The sequence below is a fragment of the Odontesthes bonariensis genome, chromosome 4 (assembly GCF_027942865.1).
Source record: "Odontesthes bonariensis isolate fOdoBon6 chromosome 4, fOdoBon6.hap1, whole genome shotgun sequence".
Taxonomy (NCBI): Eukaryota; Metazoa; Chordata; class Actinopteri; order Atheriniformes; family Atherinopsidae; genus Odontesthes; species Odontesthes bonariensis.
Window position 1 is genome coordinate 9,215,909 of NC_134509.1, and position 18,908 is coordinate 9,234,816.

Consider the following 18,908-nt stretch of genomic DNA (forward strand, 5'->3'; position numbering starts at 1 on the left):
TAGTCAGGATTTTGACGTCTTGGAACGTTATTATTTCACACTATTTTTTTCAGTGACAGAAATGCCATCCCATACTCTGTAACATGAAACAGAGTCACGATAGCAAATCTTGAATTATTATTAAAGAAGCTTGGAATTAGCCCTGTTGTGCTGAAATAAATAGTTTTGACGAAAACGGAAGTATAGCGGAAGGAAACATCCTGGCTGGCACACACGAAAACTGTCATGGCTGCCTCCTGCTCCTTGGTGTGCTGCGGAGAAGAGACGGATTCCGACAAAGCCGTTATTGGTGACTATCTGACATTTATTTCACATTGAAAGCGCTTTAAGAATAATTCTAACCGCAACAGTGACAGCGGGTGTTGTGTCGAGCTTAGCGGCACTGTTTAAACAATGCTGTGCGCGCACACGTGGACGTGCCGCTCTCTACCAGGACCGTGTTGACCGTGTTCTCACATATCCCCAGGGCCGGCCCAAGCCTTTATGGGGCCTTAAGTAGAATTTCATTTGGGCCCCCCCTACCATCACCTCAGCTCCAGATGCCTCATTATTCCATAGGCTACACTGTTATGTGTATAACGGACCCACAATCATTAGCATTATTTGTAATCATCTTACATTATACAGGTGTCATTCTTGTTTTTAACCTTAAAGGGATAGCAAACTCATAAATATGGTTTAATTAACTTCTACATAAAGAGTGATGTATAAGTATGGCTCATTAATTTAACTATTTGAAAGTAACATCAGCAGGCTGGAGACTGCATTTATAGTAAACACGTTAAATAGTTTAATTTCTTTCAGATGTGCAATGGTGTGCAAAATGTTCAAAATCCAAATACAAAATAGAATCAAATGACATTCACATTATCTTACAGAAAAATAAAGTTATAATCAAAATTAAATAATAAATACAATACTTAAATAATTTTGCCCAACGGTGGCAGCAGCCAACAGGAGGCATAAATGAACCTAGTATTAGTATTTTGTCAAAATTATTTTATTTTTTTCTGGTGCAATACAATTTCGTTGAAATTATTCAATGTTATTTTAATTTCATGTATATATTTACTTTTTTATCACAACATCTCGGTGCTCTCTGGGGCCCCCTGGTGGCGTGGGGGCCCTAAGCGACCGCGTAGTTGGCTTATGCCTTGGGCCGGCTCTGCATATCCCCAATACATCTGGGAGTTTACGAACATGATATGGATAATGTGATGACCCGTTCACCTTTGTGTTTCCCGTGTACAGTCCGCTTTTCAAACGGCTGCGTCCAAAATGCAGACAAACTGGATTTCACCATCTTCAAGAACACAGATGAAACCAACCCGAGGAAAAGGAGCATGCGGATAGTGGTGAGGAAGATGATGTGCTGTGTGACACAGGTTGCGTCGCATTGCTCTCAGCATTCAGTGACTTTGTTCCCTCTGTTCTCCTCTGTTGAGGTTGCGGAATCAGACAGGTTGTCCTATGTTGGACAGAATTTCGGAGAGTCATCGTTGAAATGCAACAATCTTTGCAAGTATGTGAATGTAGTATATTTTGATACATTACGGCTATTTTTCTTTGTAAAAGAGGAGTGATTAATTGTGTGCCCCTTCAGATATTATGTTGGCGTGTTGAACAGACAGGCCGCGCAAATGGAGGTGCACTGCGCTCAGATGTTCAACATGAAGCCTGTCATACCAGGTAAAGAGAAAAGTCGTCGCCAGCACATGCTCGCAGTGACAACGAAACATCATTGCCAACCAGCATATGCCAAATCAGTCTCAACTGACAAAAAAAGATGTTGGGAGACGCCATTTAATCTGTCTTTGCCACCAGGAGAGACAACAGAGACCGAGAACCCACAGGACGCTACTCAGTCCTATAGAGATAAGGTACAGGGATTTATCCTGATGTCTTTTTTTTTCTTTTTCTGTCCTCAAGCAAGAAATAAAAAAAACAAAGCTAGTGTCTTATTTTTTTCTTTAGGTTGACTCATTGATTGAAGCCTTTGGCACCAACAAACAAAAGCGAGCGCTGAGCTCCCGCAGGCTCAACCAGGTGGGCAGCGATACCCTCCAGCATGCAGTGGCCAAAGCTGCTAGCACCGTGATTGACAAGAAGGGTGTGGCAGGTAAGCTGCTCCTCTCTCTTATTTGTGTGAATTTCAGCGGTGTTGAGCCATTTTTTGGAGAATTCTCTCAGGCAAAGTCGCCATAGAAAGAGATGGCATTAGCAAACCCTAAATATCTTTGCTGCTCGAATGGTCTTCTTTGTCTTTCTGTTGTCTCATTTTATCAACTTTCTCCCCACTCGTCCCTCGTCAGCTCTTCAACAGGAAGTGGCTGAAACGGAATCCCAGGAAGCCCTGACCTCCCACCTGCCTCCCTGCAACTTGGATGCAGACAGTCGAGAGAACGTCTACCCGTTCGATGAACGTATCTTTTATTCGTTCTGTATCACCGTGTGCTTGTGCGGCTGAGAAAGGTCGTGGGGAACAGAGTTTTTGGTTTTGGAGCTGCAGCAGAGTTGGTCTTCACCCTTAACTGACTCCCAACAGTCCTGAGTCCAGTTGAGTTTGCTGCTTTGGAGCAGGCTGGCTCCAAGATGGCAGCGCTCGCCCCCGAGGAGCTGCAGAAGATGAGAGATGCAGGAGGGTAGGTCAACAAAGATCTCTGCTTTCTGGGATCACTGCTTTCTGGGACAAAAATTCTCATTTGTGCTTGTACTTTTTTTTTTTTTTTACTCGAGGTGCCTTTGCGTCTTGAGGCATCTAGAGAACATGGCAACCTTGGGAGAAGCCAGAGACAGAGCGTCACGCTTAGCCTTTTACCTCTCGATGCTCCTGAAGCTGGCACGGCAGAAGAACGTCTCCCACAAGTGTGAGTGATGTTGTTTTTCTTTTTCTCATACAATGCTGACGGGAGAGTTTTTCGCACCCTTTGCAGTTCAGGATTGCATCAGAGTACAGAGTACAGATACAGCGGAAAGATGCCAAAAGAGAAGGGTCTTTATCATTCTGGAACGGAAGGAGTGTTGAAGCAACCAGTACGCTTGGTGTGGTTAGATCGGTGGCCAGTAAAACAAACGGTCGCTTCAGAACCAGCTTGGGACCTTTTTTTTTTTTTTTTTTTTTTTTCAGGGCTAAAAGATTTGTTCATGAGCAGAGATTGAATGTTGTGTTCACAAACAGTACCGACTGTTACTGCTGAATATTCGACCAGTCAGAAAGGTTCAGTTCTGGTTTTAGGTGAGCACTACCTGGGAAAATTTTTTGGGGAAGGAATTTTTTTCCTGTAACTCCAGCTGTATTCCGGACTACATTGCCCAGAATTTAACGGTCTGGAGCTGTTTTTCCAGCAGCTGAAATGTTATTTTAACCCTGGGCCTGTTGCATTCCCACTGAGCTCCTAAGGTTCAGGGTAGGTTAGGCAATGTGAATCTTCTGAAGCCCGTCGCTCCACCCCGTCTGTCTTTGTTGGAGTGTCGGCGCTGCCGTGCTGAGCCTGTGGTGAAACTTGGAAGTCGGCTTTGGCTGTATTAAAGGGATAGTTCGCCTCTTTTGACATGAAGCTGTATGACATCCCATATTAGCAATATCATTTATGAACATTGACTTACCCCCTGCTGCGTCCTGTGAGCCGAATTCCAGCTGAGTTTTGGGGTCCACGAAGCTAGTCCGGCTAGTTGGCTGGGGGCACAAAAATAAAGCGTTTTGCTTCTCAAAAAAATATCCGTTCAAAAGAGTAATACATTTGCATCACAAAATCGTTGTCCAGGAAAAAGTCAGAACTCACTTCGCTTGGCGCTATTTTTGCCTCCCTTGATATCAATGCATCCAATGTAAACTGTGCAGACCGAAGAGCAGACCGAGCAGTCCCCTGCTTCCGAGCAGTAAACACCGTAACAGGTGCAGCTATCGCTAGGTGGCTAGGGAGTGCCCGGTCTGTTCTTCGGTCTGCACAGTTTACATTGGACGCATTGATATCAAGGGAGGCAAAAATAGCGCCAAGCGAAGTGAGTTCTGACTTTTTCCTGGACAACGATTTTGTGATGCAAATGTATTACTCTTTTGAACGGATATTTTTTTGAGAAGCAAAACGCTTTATTTTTGTGCCCCCAGCCAACTAGCCGGACTAGCTTCGTGGACCCCAAAACTCAGCTGGAATTCGGCTCACAGGACGCAGCAGGGGGTAAGTCAATGTTCATAAATGATATTGCTAATATGGGATGTCATACACTTCATGTCAAAAGAGGCAAACTATCCCTTTAACTCCAAATCTGTCCATATTGCACATTTCTATGACGTTTTAACCATTTTTATTGGTGTCTAAGAACATGACTGCTGTTGAACAAAAGTAAACAGAAGTTAACATTTTGTTTGTCCGATTTCACTGCTTTCTTCTCACTTGCCTGCAGGTCCTGGTCTGTAGTGTTTTCTACTCCGCAGTAGAAACACCAGGAAGTGCTCATCAGCTACTTATTTGTCACTATCCATCTAGTCATTCAGTCTTCACACCTCCCTTTTAGTTGCCGGTATGGGTCGATTGAAACCAACGTTGCCCTCTTCAAACAGCCAGTAAACAGAGGCTCTGTGTTATAATTGCAACACTATTTTTTTTCTTCTTCTTGCAAATGCAAATTCACTTTTGTTATTTCCCGCCTGTTTTTTCCCCCCTGTTTTTTCCCCCCAGATCTGTTCTAAACGCATTCAAAACCAAATTATGGCACATTTTGGGCATTTCTGCACTCATCATATTGAAGCATATAGAAAATGGAAGCAGTGTGTTTACAATGAAATGAAGCAGCACGTTGAGCTTGAAACTTTAATGTGAAAAACCTGTCATAGCTTTCTGTCTGCACGCCGCATGTAAACGGACCTAAAAACCTGCTTGTAAACTTGAGCTAATAATGGCTCATGATTGTGTGCAGTCGGGAAGGAAGAGGGCTGCCCGCGAATCATTCAGACCAAACTGCTCAGAACATTCACCGTTGAGACGTTCAACAATGGCAGGTATGATGATCGGGACGGCCTCCTGCTTCAACTTTCTAAACCAGAACTTTTTCAGTTTCAGACAAATAAACTTCATCTTCATTCTTTTTAGGGTCCAGAACATCGTGTCGACCTCAATGCGTTCCAAATTAGCTGCATACAGTCTGGCTCTGCTGCTGCATATGGGTTACATGACGGCTGACCTCTCATTACTGCACCGCGACCTTGGAATTACTGAGACTAAGTAAGAATAAGATCTTTGTTACACGCAGTGTTAACACAAACTTTCTCTGGTTAAATAGCATCAAGCCAGTAGTGTCCTCTCTGTCCCATTTGCTCAGGTTGATATTATTCTGGCGTCGGTCAGTCAAGTTTCTACTTGTAGACACATAGCTGCGATGCCTCACACTGTACTGAACTGTCAGCACGAGGTGTGTCCCAGGAACTCTGAACATAGAACTGATGCATATTTTTACCTACAGTGTGATCGAGATCGCAAAGTCAATGGGGCTGACTTTAATCAAACCAGCCCGGGGCAAAGGGGAGGAGGCTGGACTGCACAATGACCACAAACAGGCCTCTCTTGTTCTGCCTCTGATCAAATACGATCAGTTCATGGAGAGACGAAAGCGGAGGAAAATGCACTGAAGACCTTAAAGGAAATGAAAGAAAAGGACTACGAGAAGACTGTGAGAAGTGGAAACGTCACAAACAAGAACTGTTTATTCGTGTATTTTGTAGACAAATAAAGAGGTTGACTTTGAGCTATACATGATCTCATTACTCGACGCTTACAAGTTGAAGGTACAAAAAAAAAAAAAGCAGACTAACGAGCTGTAAACAACCTCTAGATGACGGAACATCCAGCTTAAACGTGTAGGCACATTTGTAGACATCACGTATTGCACACTAAACATCTTTCTGCTTCTTTGGTTGTTACCAAGCGAGTCTTTGTGATTGTATGTCACCGTGCAGCATGTTGTCACCATCCTGAATGGTAACTGTAACATTTCCCACTGAAATAAAAACTAAAAAAAAAATCAAAGACAGCTGAACAACTTTGAGGACATTTTCTGAAACTGCAGACTCACCAGGAAACAACAGCTCTGTGCAAGAGGCAGAAGCTTAATTTTGCCTTAGGTTTTTTTTTTCCTTTCTCTTTTTGCATATACACCTCAAACTGACGCACTCGCTCTCCTAGCTACAATCATCGATTTACTCAAAAAAAAAAAAAAGTCAACAAGGCACAGCTTTACTTTGTTTACCATGGTTGAAGCTGGCATCTCCGAAACCTCTGACTCCGGCTGGGACTTTTCAAATGTGCACGTACTAACCCGAGTCCCGGAGGCAAACTGACAAAACCGACAAGTTCACGGAGAAAAGGAACATGATTAAAGGTAAAGCTTTAGTGTAATCTGCGTGTCAAACATGTACGGTGATGAAAAGATCCAAATGTGCTGCGCCCAAGCTTCACCTTGTTCTGTATTTTACGGGCGCACCGGTAATGTATCAGAAAATTAAAACGAGTCCGATTTCAGATTTACAGAATGATTTTGCCGTCCTTGCATACTGTAGGACAGGTGGCCCTCTTTTACTCTTTCGGTTGCGTCTCTCGACTTCTCGAGACGGTTCACTGCAGGAGGAGGACATCATGTTGGAAAGTTTAGAGGACTCCGCTTGGAGCGTAGACGCCAGTTTAAAAAGCGAGGAGTCATTGACGCCTGGCCACTGGAATCCACGTTGGCTTGCCAGGATTCACAGGATCGAGCAGAACATGCTGCCACTGTGGCAGCCGCTTTCCACCGTAGCGCCGACCCTGGCAGTCATGGAGATTCCAAGTCGGGAGGGATACTGGGATGAGGACAGGCCGGCATGAGAGCTCGCCAGCGGGCGAGGAGGAGGGTTATCCAAAACCCAGGGTGGAGCAGATGTACAGCTGGAAAATGTCAAAGAGTTTACCAAATATATTCAGACTCCTTTGAAATACATTGTGGCAAATGTATGTGTACTTAGCACATCTCACGCCAATATTCAGTCTATTTTTTTGTGAGATGTCACACTTTATATGCTGCTATGTCCCACTCTGTTCATCAGCTAGTTTCCAACCATCTGGTATGGTGATTTTTCTGTTAAAACTGAAGCCCAAAACATCACCATGAAAGCATTAATAGGGATCATGAACTATAACAAGTATGAAAAAAAAAAAGGAAACCCACTCAAACACACCTAAAAGTTCAGTTTAAAAGTAGCTGCGTACCTTATTTCAAACCCTGTGGTGAAACACTCGCTGAAAATATGGGGCCAGTTTAGGAAACACTTTGAACTCCATGATTTTTCCCTCTTAAAGCTGCAGTCTGCAGGATTTGTTGTTGTCATACGTAAAGTCCTAATTTTTGGCATTTTAAGAGTTTACATGATGTATCAGAACGCTTGAAGTTGAAAACGGTGACCTCCGTAGTCGCAAAATGCAAGAAATGCTTATTTTTTAACCGAAAAATAAAAAGTTATTCAACTTCCTGTCCCGCCCCATCAAAACACATGAGAACTCGTGCACGTAGACGTGCACGCCAGATGCGCTTACACGACTCCTCATTCATCAACTCACCTGTCATTTGCGATCATGGAAGACACAGTAAGTAGACAAGCCCGTAATGAAGTTCAATAGTCTAGATAAATAAGCGTGGGGACGAGCCTACCTTGTATCGCGCGTGCACAATCGGTGATTGACAGGCAGCAGAGCCCAGCTCATAACCTGATTGGTTACCTCTTACCGGTCCGGTCTGCAATTTTGTAAACAAACCTGCTGGCTTTGGAGGGACCTAGCGGGACATATAGGGGACCTAGAGAACTCGTTTTTTTTTGTATTGGGGTATTTAATGTACTACTTTCAGAATCCCCGGACAGTTCCAGGCATTATGCTTGAAAAAGAGTTGCAGACTGCCGCTTTAAGTCCAATTGCACTTAACCATTTTTTTAAACCATCTGTTCAGGATGGGGTGTTCCTAGAGTGGCACCGGAGGGGGCTTATTCATTTTAAGGACCTTTTCATAGAGAAGAATTTGGCATCCTTTGAGGAACTTAGCAACAAATATGGTTTACCTAAATCCCATTGTTTTAGATATTTGCAAGCCAGAAACTTTATTCGGTCTCACTTTTCAGGCTCAGTTTCCCTACCAGAGTGTACACTGTTGGAAACCATCCTATTATTGAACCTGACTCGTAAAGGGATGGTTTCGTGGCTTTATAATAAAATGTTGACCATGAAAGAGACCTCCTCACCTAAACTTAAAACTTCATGGGAAGAAGACCTGAATATGACTATACTGGATGAGACATGGGCCTCTATACTTAAACTGGTGAATACATCATCTCTGTGTGCGCGCCATTGTCTCATTCAGTTTAAAATAGTACATAGAGCCCATCTCTCCAAAAGCAAACTATCTCGTTTCTATCCAGAAATCACCCCATACTGCGACAAATGCAAAACTGCCGTAGCCACATTGGGTCATATGTACTGGTTCTGCCCCGCTCTTGGTCAGTTCTGGACAGATGTTTTCCGTACGATGTCCGGGTTGGCCGGAGTTGCAGTAACACCTGGCCCTCTTTTGGCTCTTTTTGGCTTCAGTGATGAGGGGTTGCCTTTACCAGCCTCTAAAAAACAGGCACTAGCATTTTGCTCATTGTTAGCGAGGCGTACAGTTCTAAACCAGGTGGAAGGGTGCTGCTCTTCCAACTCACAAGCAGTGGTTATGTGACCTCATGTCGTGTTTGAAATTGGAAAGAATTAGATGCTCTCTTCAACACTCAACTGGTAACTCATTCCAAAATTTACAATAATCCTCTAGATTAATTTATTTTATTAAAATGTGCTCTGTTTCTGTCAGGGATAGGAATGTAGTCCTGGGTGGGCTAAATGGGATTACTTTGTAGGGATTCATTTTTTGTATATTATTTTATGTCTGTGCCAGATAAACACTTTGTATTCACAAACTGTATGCATAAAAGGAAAAAAAACTTAATAAAAAGACTGATTAAAAAAAAGTAGCTGCGTATCCCTTTAACTTCGTTAGCAGTGCCTGGAGGGATCTTCTTCAAATACAGCACTAAAGTTCGCTTTGCCTGATGGATGAACTTTTAGATTCAAGCTTTGATTGAAAGTTGAAAGTTGTAAAAAGCGACTTTTCTCCACAGAAGAATTCATACACTAATGATAAAAAATCTGACAGAAATACCTAAAAGGAGAATCTGACCATAATTTCACAACATCACTGTGGAAATGAAGGGCAGATTCTGATCATTTATCTTTTCAGACTGAGTCCTAAGTTAGTGACCCTACTTTTAGGTGTCCATCTTGAGACTACGGAGATTGCATGGATCTTAAATGTTAAAATGGTGGATGTGAAGAGAATCTGCAGGTCTTTTGGCATCTAAAAATAAGGCAGAAAAGTGTGTTCAGAGGCCACTGATGCCTCTGAACGCTGTTATTTTCAGTTGCTTAGTTACCTGTTATTATGCCTTAGAATACTGTTGTTGCACAGCACGCAGCTCTCATTGCCAGGGTCCATGTGTAGCAGTGTTTTTTTGTTCTCAGGGTGGCCCTGGAACAAGATGTTGTCATGCACAACACCTTTTACTTGCCCCAGCAGAGCAATACCACAGCCCTGTGCTGGTTGCACACGGTTGCGCACTATCTAAAGACAAAAAAGACAGAAGAAAAAAATAAATAAATCACTAAACGTATTAAAGTAATGTGTACATTGTGTTTGTTGCATCTGAAATAAGTCTAGTCCTATGTTAGAGTCTTGAGTCATCCCTCTTTTCTTTATATTTTCCTTCCAAGGAGCCAGACTTTCTGGTAATCTTTTTAAGCTGCTGGGAGCAATAGTTCTGAGAACGGAACAAAAGGCAGCCGACATCCAAAGAAGAGCTTTGGGATGTCCTTCAAGAAGCCTGGAGAACTGTTCCCAAAGACTACTTAAAGAAATGACAGGAAAGCTTGTCCAAGAGTGTTCAGGCCACGTTGAAGAATAAAAGAAGTCAAACTAAATATTGGCTTTCATGCTCGTTCAAATTGTACGCGCTCAATTTTCATGTTTGCCCATGTTTAAAAAACGTATTGCACTTATTTATGCTGGCAATATACTGTATAAAGAAACAAGGGAAGGCTCAGGACTTTTGCACAGTACTCAAGTCTACCGGTGTATCACTCAATCTCACCTTGATATCAGTGCTTGCAGACACCTGGATCCCACATCCACTGTTACCAACCACATCATTCTCCACTATCTGCCCATTACCACTAAGCCGGACTCCATGGCCACTGTTTTCATAGATGCCATTACCACGTAGCTCAACTCGGCAGTCCTTCTCTACTGTAATACCACCTCGACTATTTTTAAGAATGCAGTTTGTAACAAGTCGGGTCAGCTGACTGCTCTGCAGCACGGCGATGCCAGGGCCACGGTTGCTGTTTATAAGGTTCGCGAATACATTCAGGGCTTCGCTGCTCTTCACATATAGGCCAACTGCTGCAAAAAAGAGGGAGAGACCGTTGGAGACAGAGCGCCACCGTTTGCATTTGGTTCAACAGATCGGTTCAGTACCTCCGTTGTAGCTCACGCAGTTGCCTTCCACCAGGGCCACGCTGATGGAGCGGCGAGCAGAGTGCCGCTCATCCTCGCTGTCCAGATCGCTCTCCCAAGCAAACAGTTCGCCCTCCTCATTAAAGTTCTCCTGCCCTTCTCTTCCTTCTCCTTCCACTCCCCTCCTTTCTCCAATGCCTGCATCTCCACCAATCCCTTCCTGTCCAGGCCAACTCCCCTCCCTGGCCTCAATGTTCTCCGGGTCCTTTCGGCAGAACACTGCCAGCCCATACATGCAGTTATGGAGGATGTAGTTTCCTAAGAGCTGGGGGAGGCTGGATGACATAACCCACACGCCGCAGCCTTTATTACCTAAAGAAATCAGACGAGGAGGAAATCAAACACTTGGAGAAAAGCGTTTAAAGATGAGCTGTTATGTACAAACAATCAGTGCAGCCACTATCAGGCTGAAATGACATACAATAGACATGGTTTCCCTCAATAAGTCCACGTCCTCTTTCTCCCACCACCACACCGTCTGAGTAGCCATAGCAGATGTAATTGTTCCTCAAGATGGGGTCACCTCCTCTGCGGATGTCCACGCCCCCCCACTGGTTCTCCCTGATCACATTCTCTGGAATTAAAATGCCACACATGATGAATCCAGTCATCCCGATGGGTGATGTTGACAATTAGACGGGGCAGAGCCAATGACACACCTGTTATCATCCCTCTGCCGTTCTCATTGATAGCAATCCCTGCTGCCTGGCCTTGAAAGATGTGATTACCACTAAGAAAGAAATGAGAGAAGTGGATTAAATGCTTAGGTTCAGACTTTGCACAGACACTGAATAGAGCAGAGCCAACAAAAATCCTATTAGGAATGCATGTGTTTCGAAGTCAAAATATCTGAAAGAAGGTACGCAGTTTCTCTGCTAAACAATACTGCCTTTGATTTTATTACTGAGAACCTTTGTCTTCTGTCCCTACTGAGAACACCCATCGAGAAACTATGAACACTGAACAATATCCAAATAATGGCAACCGCAGGGTCAACACAATCCCAGGAAAGTTGGATGTTTGTGGAGTCCAACCTACCTCACCACAGGATTCCCGCTGAAGAGAATATACACACCGGCCTCCTTGTTGTTGTAGATCAGGTTGCTCCGAATAGAACCTTTCCCGTTGCCAAGAACAACAACCCCAGAACGAAAACCACTATGAATTTTGTTGCACTGCGGAATGAAAGATGGTATACAAACAGAGTAGTGCATACGACACTAAGACAGGTTTACAGCAGAGTCAACATGCCACGAGGTTACGGCTAAGAGGGTGATACGCTTTCTCTTAAAGGGATAGTTCGCCTCTTTTGACATGAAGCTGTATGACATCCCAATCTAGCAATATCGTTTATGAACATTTTCTTACCCCCCACTGCGTGCTGTGAGCCGAGTTCCAGCCTCGTTTTTGACGTTGACGAAGGTAGTCCGGCTAGTTGGCTGGGGCCACAAAAATAAAGCGTTTTGCCTCTCAAAACAATATACGTTCAAAAGAGTAATACATTTGCATCACAAAATCGTTCTCCAGGAAAAAGTCAGACCTCACATCGCTTGGCGCTATTTTCTCTCTACCTTCGTATCACTGCATGCTGTGCAGACCGAGCAGTCCCCTGCTGCCGAGCAGTAAACACCATAACAGGTGCAGCTGTCGGCAGGCGGCAGCACGCAGTGATACGAAGGGAGAGAAAATACACCAAGCGATTGTGAGGTCTGACTTTTTCCTGGAGAACGATTTGTGATGCAAATGTATTACTCTTTTGAACGCATATTGTTTTGAGAAGCAAGACGCTTTATTTTTGTGGCCCCAGCCAACTAGCCGGACTACCTTCGTCAACGTCAAAAACGAGGCTGGAACTCGGCTCACAGCACGCAGTGGGGGGTAAGAAAATGTTCATAAACGATATTGCTAATATGGGATGTCATACAGCTTCATGTCAAAAGTGGCAAACTATCCCTTTAACGACTAGTCATGAGATGCTTTTGAAAAATCAGAGACAAGCTGTATTAGAATTATTGAGAAATGCCTCCAACTTTAAAAACTTGGGACTTTTAAAGATGGTAATTTACCAGAATGGTGGGGTTAGCCCCTTTTCGGATGTCCAGCCCCGCCTCCCCATTCGAGTGGATGTTATTTTCCGCAATGAGGCCCCGAGCAGACAGGCGTAGAAACACACCTGACGCACGGCACTCACACACCTCGTTTCTCAGCATCACAATCTAAAGGAGGGGAGAGAGAAAGAGGGAGCTCAAGTAACAGCTTGAACTGGAATCTGCTGCTAAATTACTAATGATCAAAGCCACTTCCTTAACTTGATATGTTACTCAAATGGTGCTCTGCGCATTAGAGTCCCTAAACCTGAGAAATCTTAATGTGTAAGGATGATAATTCAGATTTATAAGAGACAAAGGTATAAGGATTTAATTTACCGTGGAGTTCTGGATGCAGCGGACAGCATAGTTCAGCCCACGGAATATATTGTCCTCCAACCGAGCTTGTCCATAATTAGACAAGTGTACACCACCCTTCCCGTCTCTGAAGAGGCAGCGTCTGAGGATGCAGCCAAGGGTCGATGTCCCCAGTATCAGAGCCCCAGGGTCCCTTTCAAATTCTTGCTGAAGGGTGAGGGGTTCAGGGGTGGCAGATGGGGGGTCAGAGGAAGACGCAAGGGGCAGAGAGCCATCTGCCCGGAGCTTGAGTAAATGGGATAGGCTGTGATGGTCACAGGGGATTTTGTAATCCAGTGTAAATTGTTTCTTAGTATTGTCATTTGTCTCGCCATCTCGGTTTTCCTCCTCTCTCTCACTGTGCTCACCATCACTCCAGCCATCTTCAATAAATGTGCCCTGACAACCAGAATCTCCACCTGTCCTTCTCTTCCAGTCCTCCATGCTCACATGCTCCTTTTTAACATTACCATGGGGAGGGTCAGGCTCACCAGTGGAGCTGGCCCGAGGGCCTTTGGGGGAGCTGCAAGACCCAGATGGGAACGTCCTGGCTAAGGCAGCCAAGTGTTTACAAGCCCAGTTCCTTTCTGACACCGGAGGACCTTCCACAGTCACCGAAGCTGTGTCACTTCCAGAGAAATCACAGCTGTCCAATAAACTGAGCACAACGCCCAGCAAGTGGGCAGAGCTGCCTTGTGAGAAGGAGCAAAATCGAGCCTGGCAAGTTCCAGGACCACGGATTTGCAGCTGGGCCCCCTCAAAGTTGCAGTTATCTAGCTGGATGTGACCCCATGATGTCTAGAGGAGAGCAGGGACAGAAAAGTGATAGCAGTCAGAGAGATTTAGCTACAAAGAATAAAATAAACTGGAATTAAACCTGATTCGGTCATTTGTGGATTCAAGCGAGAATGGACCTTTTTTCAATCTTAAACCTCTAATGAGACATAGCGCTCTATGAAACCACAAGGACAAGCTCCAACTTCACCTTGTAGACAACAGTGGAGAACCAGGGGGGCATGAAAACCAGGTTACACAACCTGGCAGTAGGGCACTGCTGCTCCATACACACCAGGAGGGCCACCTCGCCCAGTCGGCCCAAACCAACCAGCTCCACGGGCACTTTCAGCGTCACCTCAGCCTGCTCCTCATACACCCCTGGATGGAGAACCACACGGTCATATGGCCCCACCACCCCCAGAGCCCCTCGCAAGGTCTCAAACTCACAACCGGGCCCCACGTGCCAAACCCTGCGGTCCTTTCTCCGACGGAAGAAGAGGAGGCAGGCAGAGGACTGCAGCTCTGGTCCATTTCGAGTCCAGGTGCGGGTGGCAAGGGCGTGCTGCTTCAGTGCCTCTCTCCAGGAGGGGGGCTCAAGATGGGGCTGACTGGGCCAGTTGGGATGCCGACACTCGGGGCAACCAAGGCAGAGCTGCCTCCAGCGGGTGTTATCCAGAGAGAGAATGAGCTCCCGCCAGGCACGGCACACCTGGCAGCAGCGGCCCAGGTCTGGGAGAGGAAGATAGGCCAAGATAACCCTCCACAGCTCCATGGGGAGGCTACCCACCTCCATGGCAGCAGAGACACCGGCTGAGGAGCACCGTGACGAAGGGGAGTACCTGGAAACAACATGTAAGACGTGCACACGCACGTGCAGTTACAGCAACAGGAAACCACGCAACCGTGACACAACAATAACATACATACATACATACACATACATATACATATATATACACATATATATACACATATACATATATACACATATATATACATATACATATATATATATATATACACATATATATACATACATATACACATATATATATACATACCACCATACAACTGTGTTCATTAATACTAGCACTCTAATGTCCAGTGTCGCGGCAGCAGTGTTTTTTGTTGTTTTTTTAAGTAGGAAAACAACAGCAAATATTCAACATTTTTTATTTTTCTGTCAAGTTCACTTCACTCAGCGACAACTAATATTTGCACACAGGCCTGCAGCTTTCTCCTCAAAGTTTACAACGGTTAATGATGGTTAGCTAGCGAGGTAACGCTAGGTATTGCGAACTAACCCTCTGCGCAACTAACGTTAGCTGCAAACATCATGAGAAATGAGACGCTCACCTTTTAGCAGTTCGCCATTAGTTCGAATAATCAACACATGCCGGCTCGATGTTTACACCAGCTACCTACATGGCGGTCTCCTCACAGCCTCCGCCAGCGTTCTCAGTAGTGCATGATGACTGCAGATGTGCCATGGAAATGGAGCTCAGGCTCAGGCTACCAGTTTACGGCAGGAGACAAAAAAAAAAAAAAAAGATCTCCATCTTCCGCTTCCAAAAAGTGGGCGTTGACGTTAACCCCCCCCCCCCCCCCCCCTCCCCTAAAGACGCACACACATAGACACGCGCGCGCACCTTGGGATGTTTGGAGGAGAGCATATGCGGTCAGGACCGTTGCAGATGAAGATGGCCAGGCAAGCCTTCAGTAGCAACCAGACAAACTTTGGTCACAGTGCCTTTCACCAGTGTCTAATTTTGAAAGGAATTTCCTCAGGATTTTAATGCGCCACACCAAATAAGACCCGCAACTTGCTGATGAATACTGCCTCCATGGTCGTTATTGGCAGTGCCAAGTCAGTTATCAGGATTGGGTAGCTGTCGGGATCAAGATGGCATAATCAGATCTCAAAAATAAGTGATTTCATCGAGTCTAGATTAGATGATAAAACTGTGTAATTATACTATCGTTACATTTCCAAGGATACTTGGTTAATGTAGTTATACATCTAAAATATGCCAACAAAAACCTTACAGGAACCATATGCATAGAGTTACCGTATATGGCATGTTTGTTTCCATTGACAATTTTACTGGACCCGTTCCAACTGCTACATTTTTTTCTACGTCTACAGGCTTCCAGTTCTGTTAACGGTTTACCAACTAATTCCTGAATCTGTTTTTAATTTTGCTCCATTTTCGTTCTACTGCCTTGACCTTGGTAGGATTTTTATTTTATTTTATCATAACTTAAAGCAATACTATGTAACATTTCTACCTTAAAATAACAGCTTGAAAAAAATTGTGCGGCTAGAATGAGTTTTAATATTACGATTGGCCTGTCTCCTATGCCCTTCGGGGGTCTGAGTTGGAAAAACTGCGCAATGTAACTTTGCTGGACCGGCCCGGGAGCTAAGCGGAAGTACTTCGACTTGCTTTCTGGCACACCTACTGCAAAAACAAATAGACCCCTCTCACGCTCCCAGGTACATTTGATTACTCTTACCTTCTCGGTCGACATAGCTTGCACCTTCTGACTCCTCGCCGGTTCGTAAACAAACGTGAAACGTGAAAGCAAAAGGGTGTTGTATTTACGACAGTGTAACCGTACATTACCTCCAAGCCTGTAGGGGGAGCTCCATAGTGGGCTTTTTGAGAAGTTACATTGTATCGCTTTAATTTGAATTTTTGTTCTGTTGTCTTCTGAGAGGCCCCAATGCAGGGGACACTCGCAACTTGTTAACAATAAATTAGTTTGCAGCAGTTTGCAGCAGTTTGCAGCACATGTGGGCTCTGCATATCTCACTGGCCAAGAGTACCGTTTTTCTCTGACTGGGCTGTGGTATGAAAGGAAGAGCTTAAATGTGTTTTCCAAACAAAATTTTATTACATAGAGAATTTACTCTTGGTGATTTACATCAATAAGTAAACTGATTGCATCATGCAACGGTTATGTAATTATTGTGGATAAAAAGTTCTCTAAATCTGCTGGACCTGCTCGACTACAGACCAGAGAATGATAAAAATGAGTTGAACATATATTTAGGCTATTTAGCAGTGTTGTGCGTGAACGAGTTCAAAAGAACGCGTTCATTGAACACGCTCATTTTTTCGCGAACGTTGAACTGAACGCAACACGTTTTTTAATAAAGAACTTGAACGTGAATGAGTTCACATTATGTGTCATGAACGGCAGACATCACTGTAAATGAACGTTGGAATTTGTTTTCCATTGAAAACTGAGTGACATCTGTTTTCTCTTTTGAAAAGCAACGAGAGAAATTCCTCCCTCCTGTATTCTATGGAAGCAAATCGTGATCAAAATTCAAATTCAAATGCATTATCAGAAATGCTTTTTCATTTTAAGAATGTGGCTGCATTATTTGACTCATAAATGAAATTACTAATCAATCATCCTATTTGCATTTCAATTTTCTTCTTCAAGACTGCTCATTCTTTCACTTAATTCAAATGAAAAGGACAAAGACATTTGAAATTTAATTTTCAAAATATGCCTCAGCAAATAGATACCAAAATTCAATTTGAAATGTAAAAGTTGAAAATTCAAATGCATTATCAGAAATGCTTTTTCATTTTAAGAATGTGGCTGCATTATTTGACTCATAAATAAAATGACTAATCAATCATCCTATTGCATTTCAATTTTCTTCTTCAAGACTGCACATTCTATGCCATAATCAAAAAGAAAACAAAGCGGACATTGCTTTTTCGTTTTCGTGGTCTGCATGCAAAATACTGCCCACAATTCGATAACGAAAAAGCAATCTGAGCGGCGCAGGAGAGTGACGTCACGCCTGCTGACCGTGCTACCCATCATGTAGGCTACGGTAGGGGGCGGTGTGCATATTTGCTGTACAGTTAGCTGCCCAGGTGGAGTCAAACAATATATCCGATTCTGATGCCCGTGACCGGGTTGAACGGGTCACAGAGAGCTTGGCTGCATACTCTGCCGTCACAAATTCAGAGGTTAGTGCAGCAAGGGCTTGCGCGCCGAGGCCGCGGCCACGACCGGCCATGACTTTCTGGCCGCGGCCATTACTGAGGGAGCAGCCATTAATGAGGCTGAGACAGACGTTGCGAACAGGAGTCGGGGGATTACCTTTCACAGGTAGGATTCAACATTATTATTGGTTGTAATTTGTCAATAGAATATTATTGTACTGTATTTGTGTCTGCCGGCGAAATCGTAGCCAGCAAACGTTAAACTAGGATATGTTTATAGCCGGTGTTATGCCGAGAAGTGCACCCCCTGCTGGTCATACTTTAAGGAGAGTCTGTGATGGAATGATATGATATAACTACATCATAATTTGTTTACCTAATTGAAGTAACGGATGCAAATCTCAATCAGTCCAAATTTGTATATAAAATTAAAATAACCAAATTTCATAGTTTCAGGTTCATTTTTATATCATTTCATCTGGGCTATAATGAGTTGAGATTGTTAATAGAAAATGTATCCAACCGTCTTTCGTGTTGACTACAAAAGTATTAGTCACGGCCCTTACTTTTGAATATATGTCCAATATTATAAAAATAGTTAGGAATAGGAATACTCTAAACTCTACAATTGTCGGATTATCATAATTGTACACGTATTATTAATTTGCATGAAGAGATGTGAAAAAAAGATGCACGAATGAAACACCATTGTCAGCTCAATATTATTTTTTTTGGATAAATGTAATAATCCACACCTGAAACGGTTTACGCGCGCTCCGTGAATGGGAATGCACTTCTCGGCATAACACCTCTGTTCACACGGCTATTAGGCCAACGGAAACTTCATAAATCATATATTCCATAACACAGGCTTAGATTACAACTAACACAAGAATGCTACTTTTGAAATAATGCAAATATTACTGTTATAACATTGACCATCAGATTTTACTCAGGTTTATTAATGACGTTTATTATGCCTGTATTATTCACATGTAATTCTTTCATCCTAACAAAAGTATTTACCTCAGGTCTCATACCCACCCCTCAGATTGTCCGACCGAGAGTTGGTGTTATTCCCTCCATCTTGGGC

General features: G+C 43.8%; 3 protein-coding genes across 4 annotated transcripts in view; 2 read left to right on the forward strand and 1 right to left on the reverse strand.

The window, feature by feature from the left end:
* Positions 1-208: 208 nt before the first annotated feature.
* On the forward strand, positions 209-5,742 carry polr1e (RNA polymerase I subunit E). Its single transcript, XM_075462836.1, has 12 exons — positions 209-289; positions 1,252-1,355; positions 1,446-1,522; positions 1,604-1,689; positions 1,825-1,880; positions 1,975-2,119; positions 2,313-2,423; positions 2,546-2,642; positions 2,737-2,867; positions 4,918-4,999; positions 5,091-5,222; positions 5,461-5,742. Exons 1-12 carry the CDS (start codon positions 226-228, stop codon positions 5,624-5,626), a joined length of 1,251 nt encoding a protein of 416 aa, XP_075318951.1. The 5' UTR covers positions 209-225; the 3' UTR covers positions 5,627-5,742.
* Positions 5,674-15,305, reverse strand: fbxo10 (F-box protein 10). 2 transcript variants are annotated; one of them, XM_075462835.1, is made up of 11 exons: positions 15,198-15,305; positions 14,050-14,680; positions 13,047-13,862; positions 12,687-12,836; positions 11,659-11,795; positions 11,280-11,350; positions 11,042-11,194; positions 10,582-10,932; positions 10,196-10,503; positions 9,482-9,669; positions 5,674-6,914 (listed from the first exon to the last, which is right to left on the reverse strand). In XM_075462835.1, the coding sequence occupies exons 2-11, from the start codon at positions 14,632-14,634 to the stop codon at positions 6,734-6,736; spliced, it is 2,940 nt and encodes a 979-aa protein (XP_075318950.1). In that variant the 5' UTR covers positions 14,635-14,680; positions 15,198-15,305; the 3' UTR covers positions 5,674-6,733. The 2 variants fall into 2 exon arrangements, with proteins under 2 accessions (XP_075318950.1, XP_075318949.1); XM_075462834.1 differs by having other exon boundaries at positions 10,196-10,506.
* The window catches only part of LOC142378116 (uncharacterized), a 10,373-nt gene continuing 6,731 nt past the window's right edge, over positions 15,267-18,908 (forward strand). The window contains exon 1 of the mRNA XM_075462346.1: positions 15,267-15,302. Within this exon, the coding sequence (XP_075318461.1) occupies positions 15,267-15,302 (36 nt within the window). The remainder of the gene's footprint in view (positions 15,303-18,908) is intronic.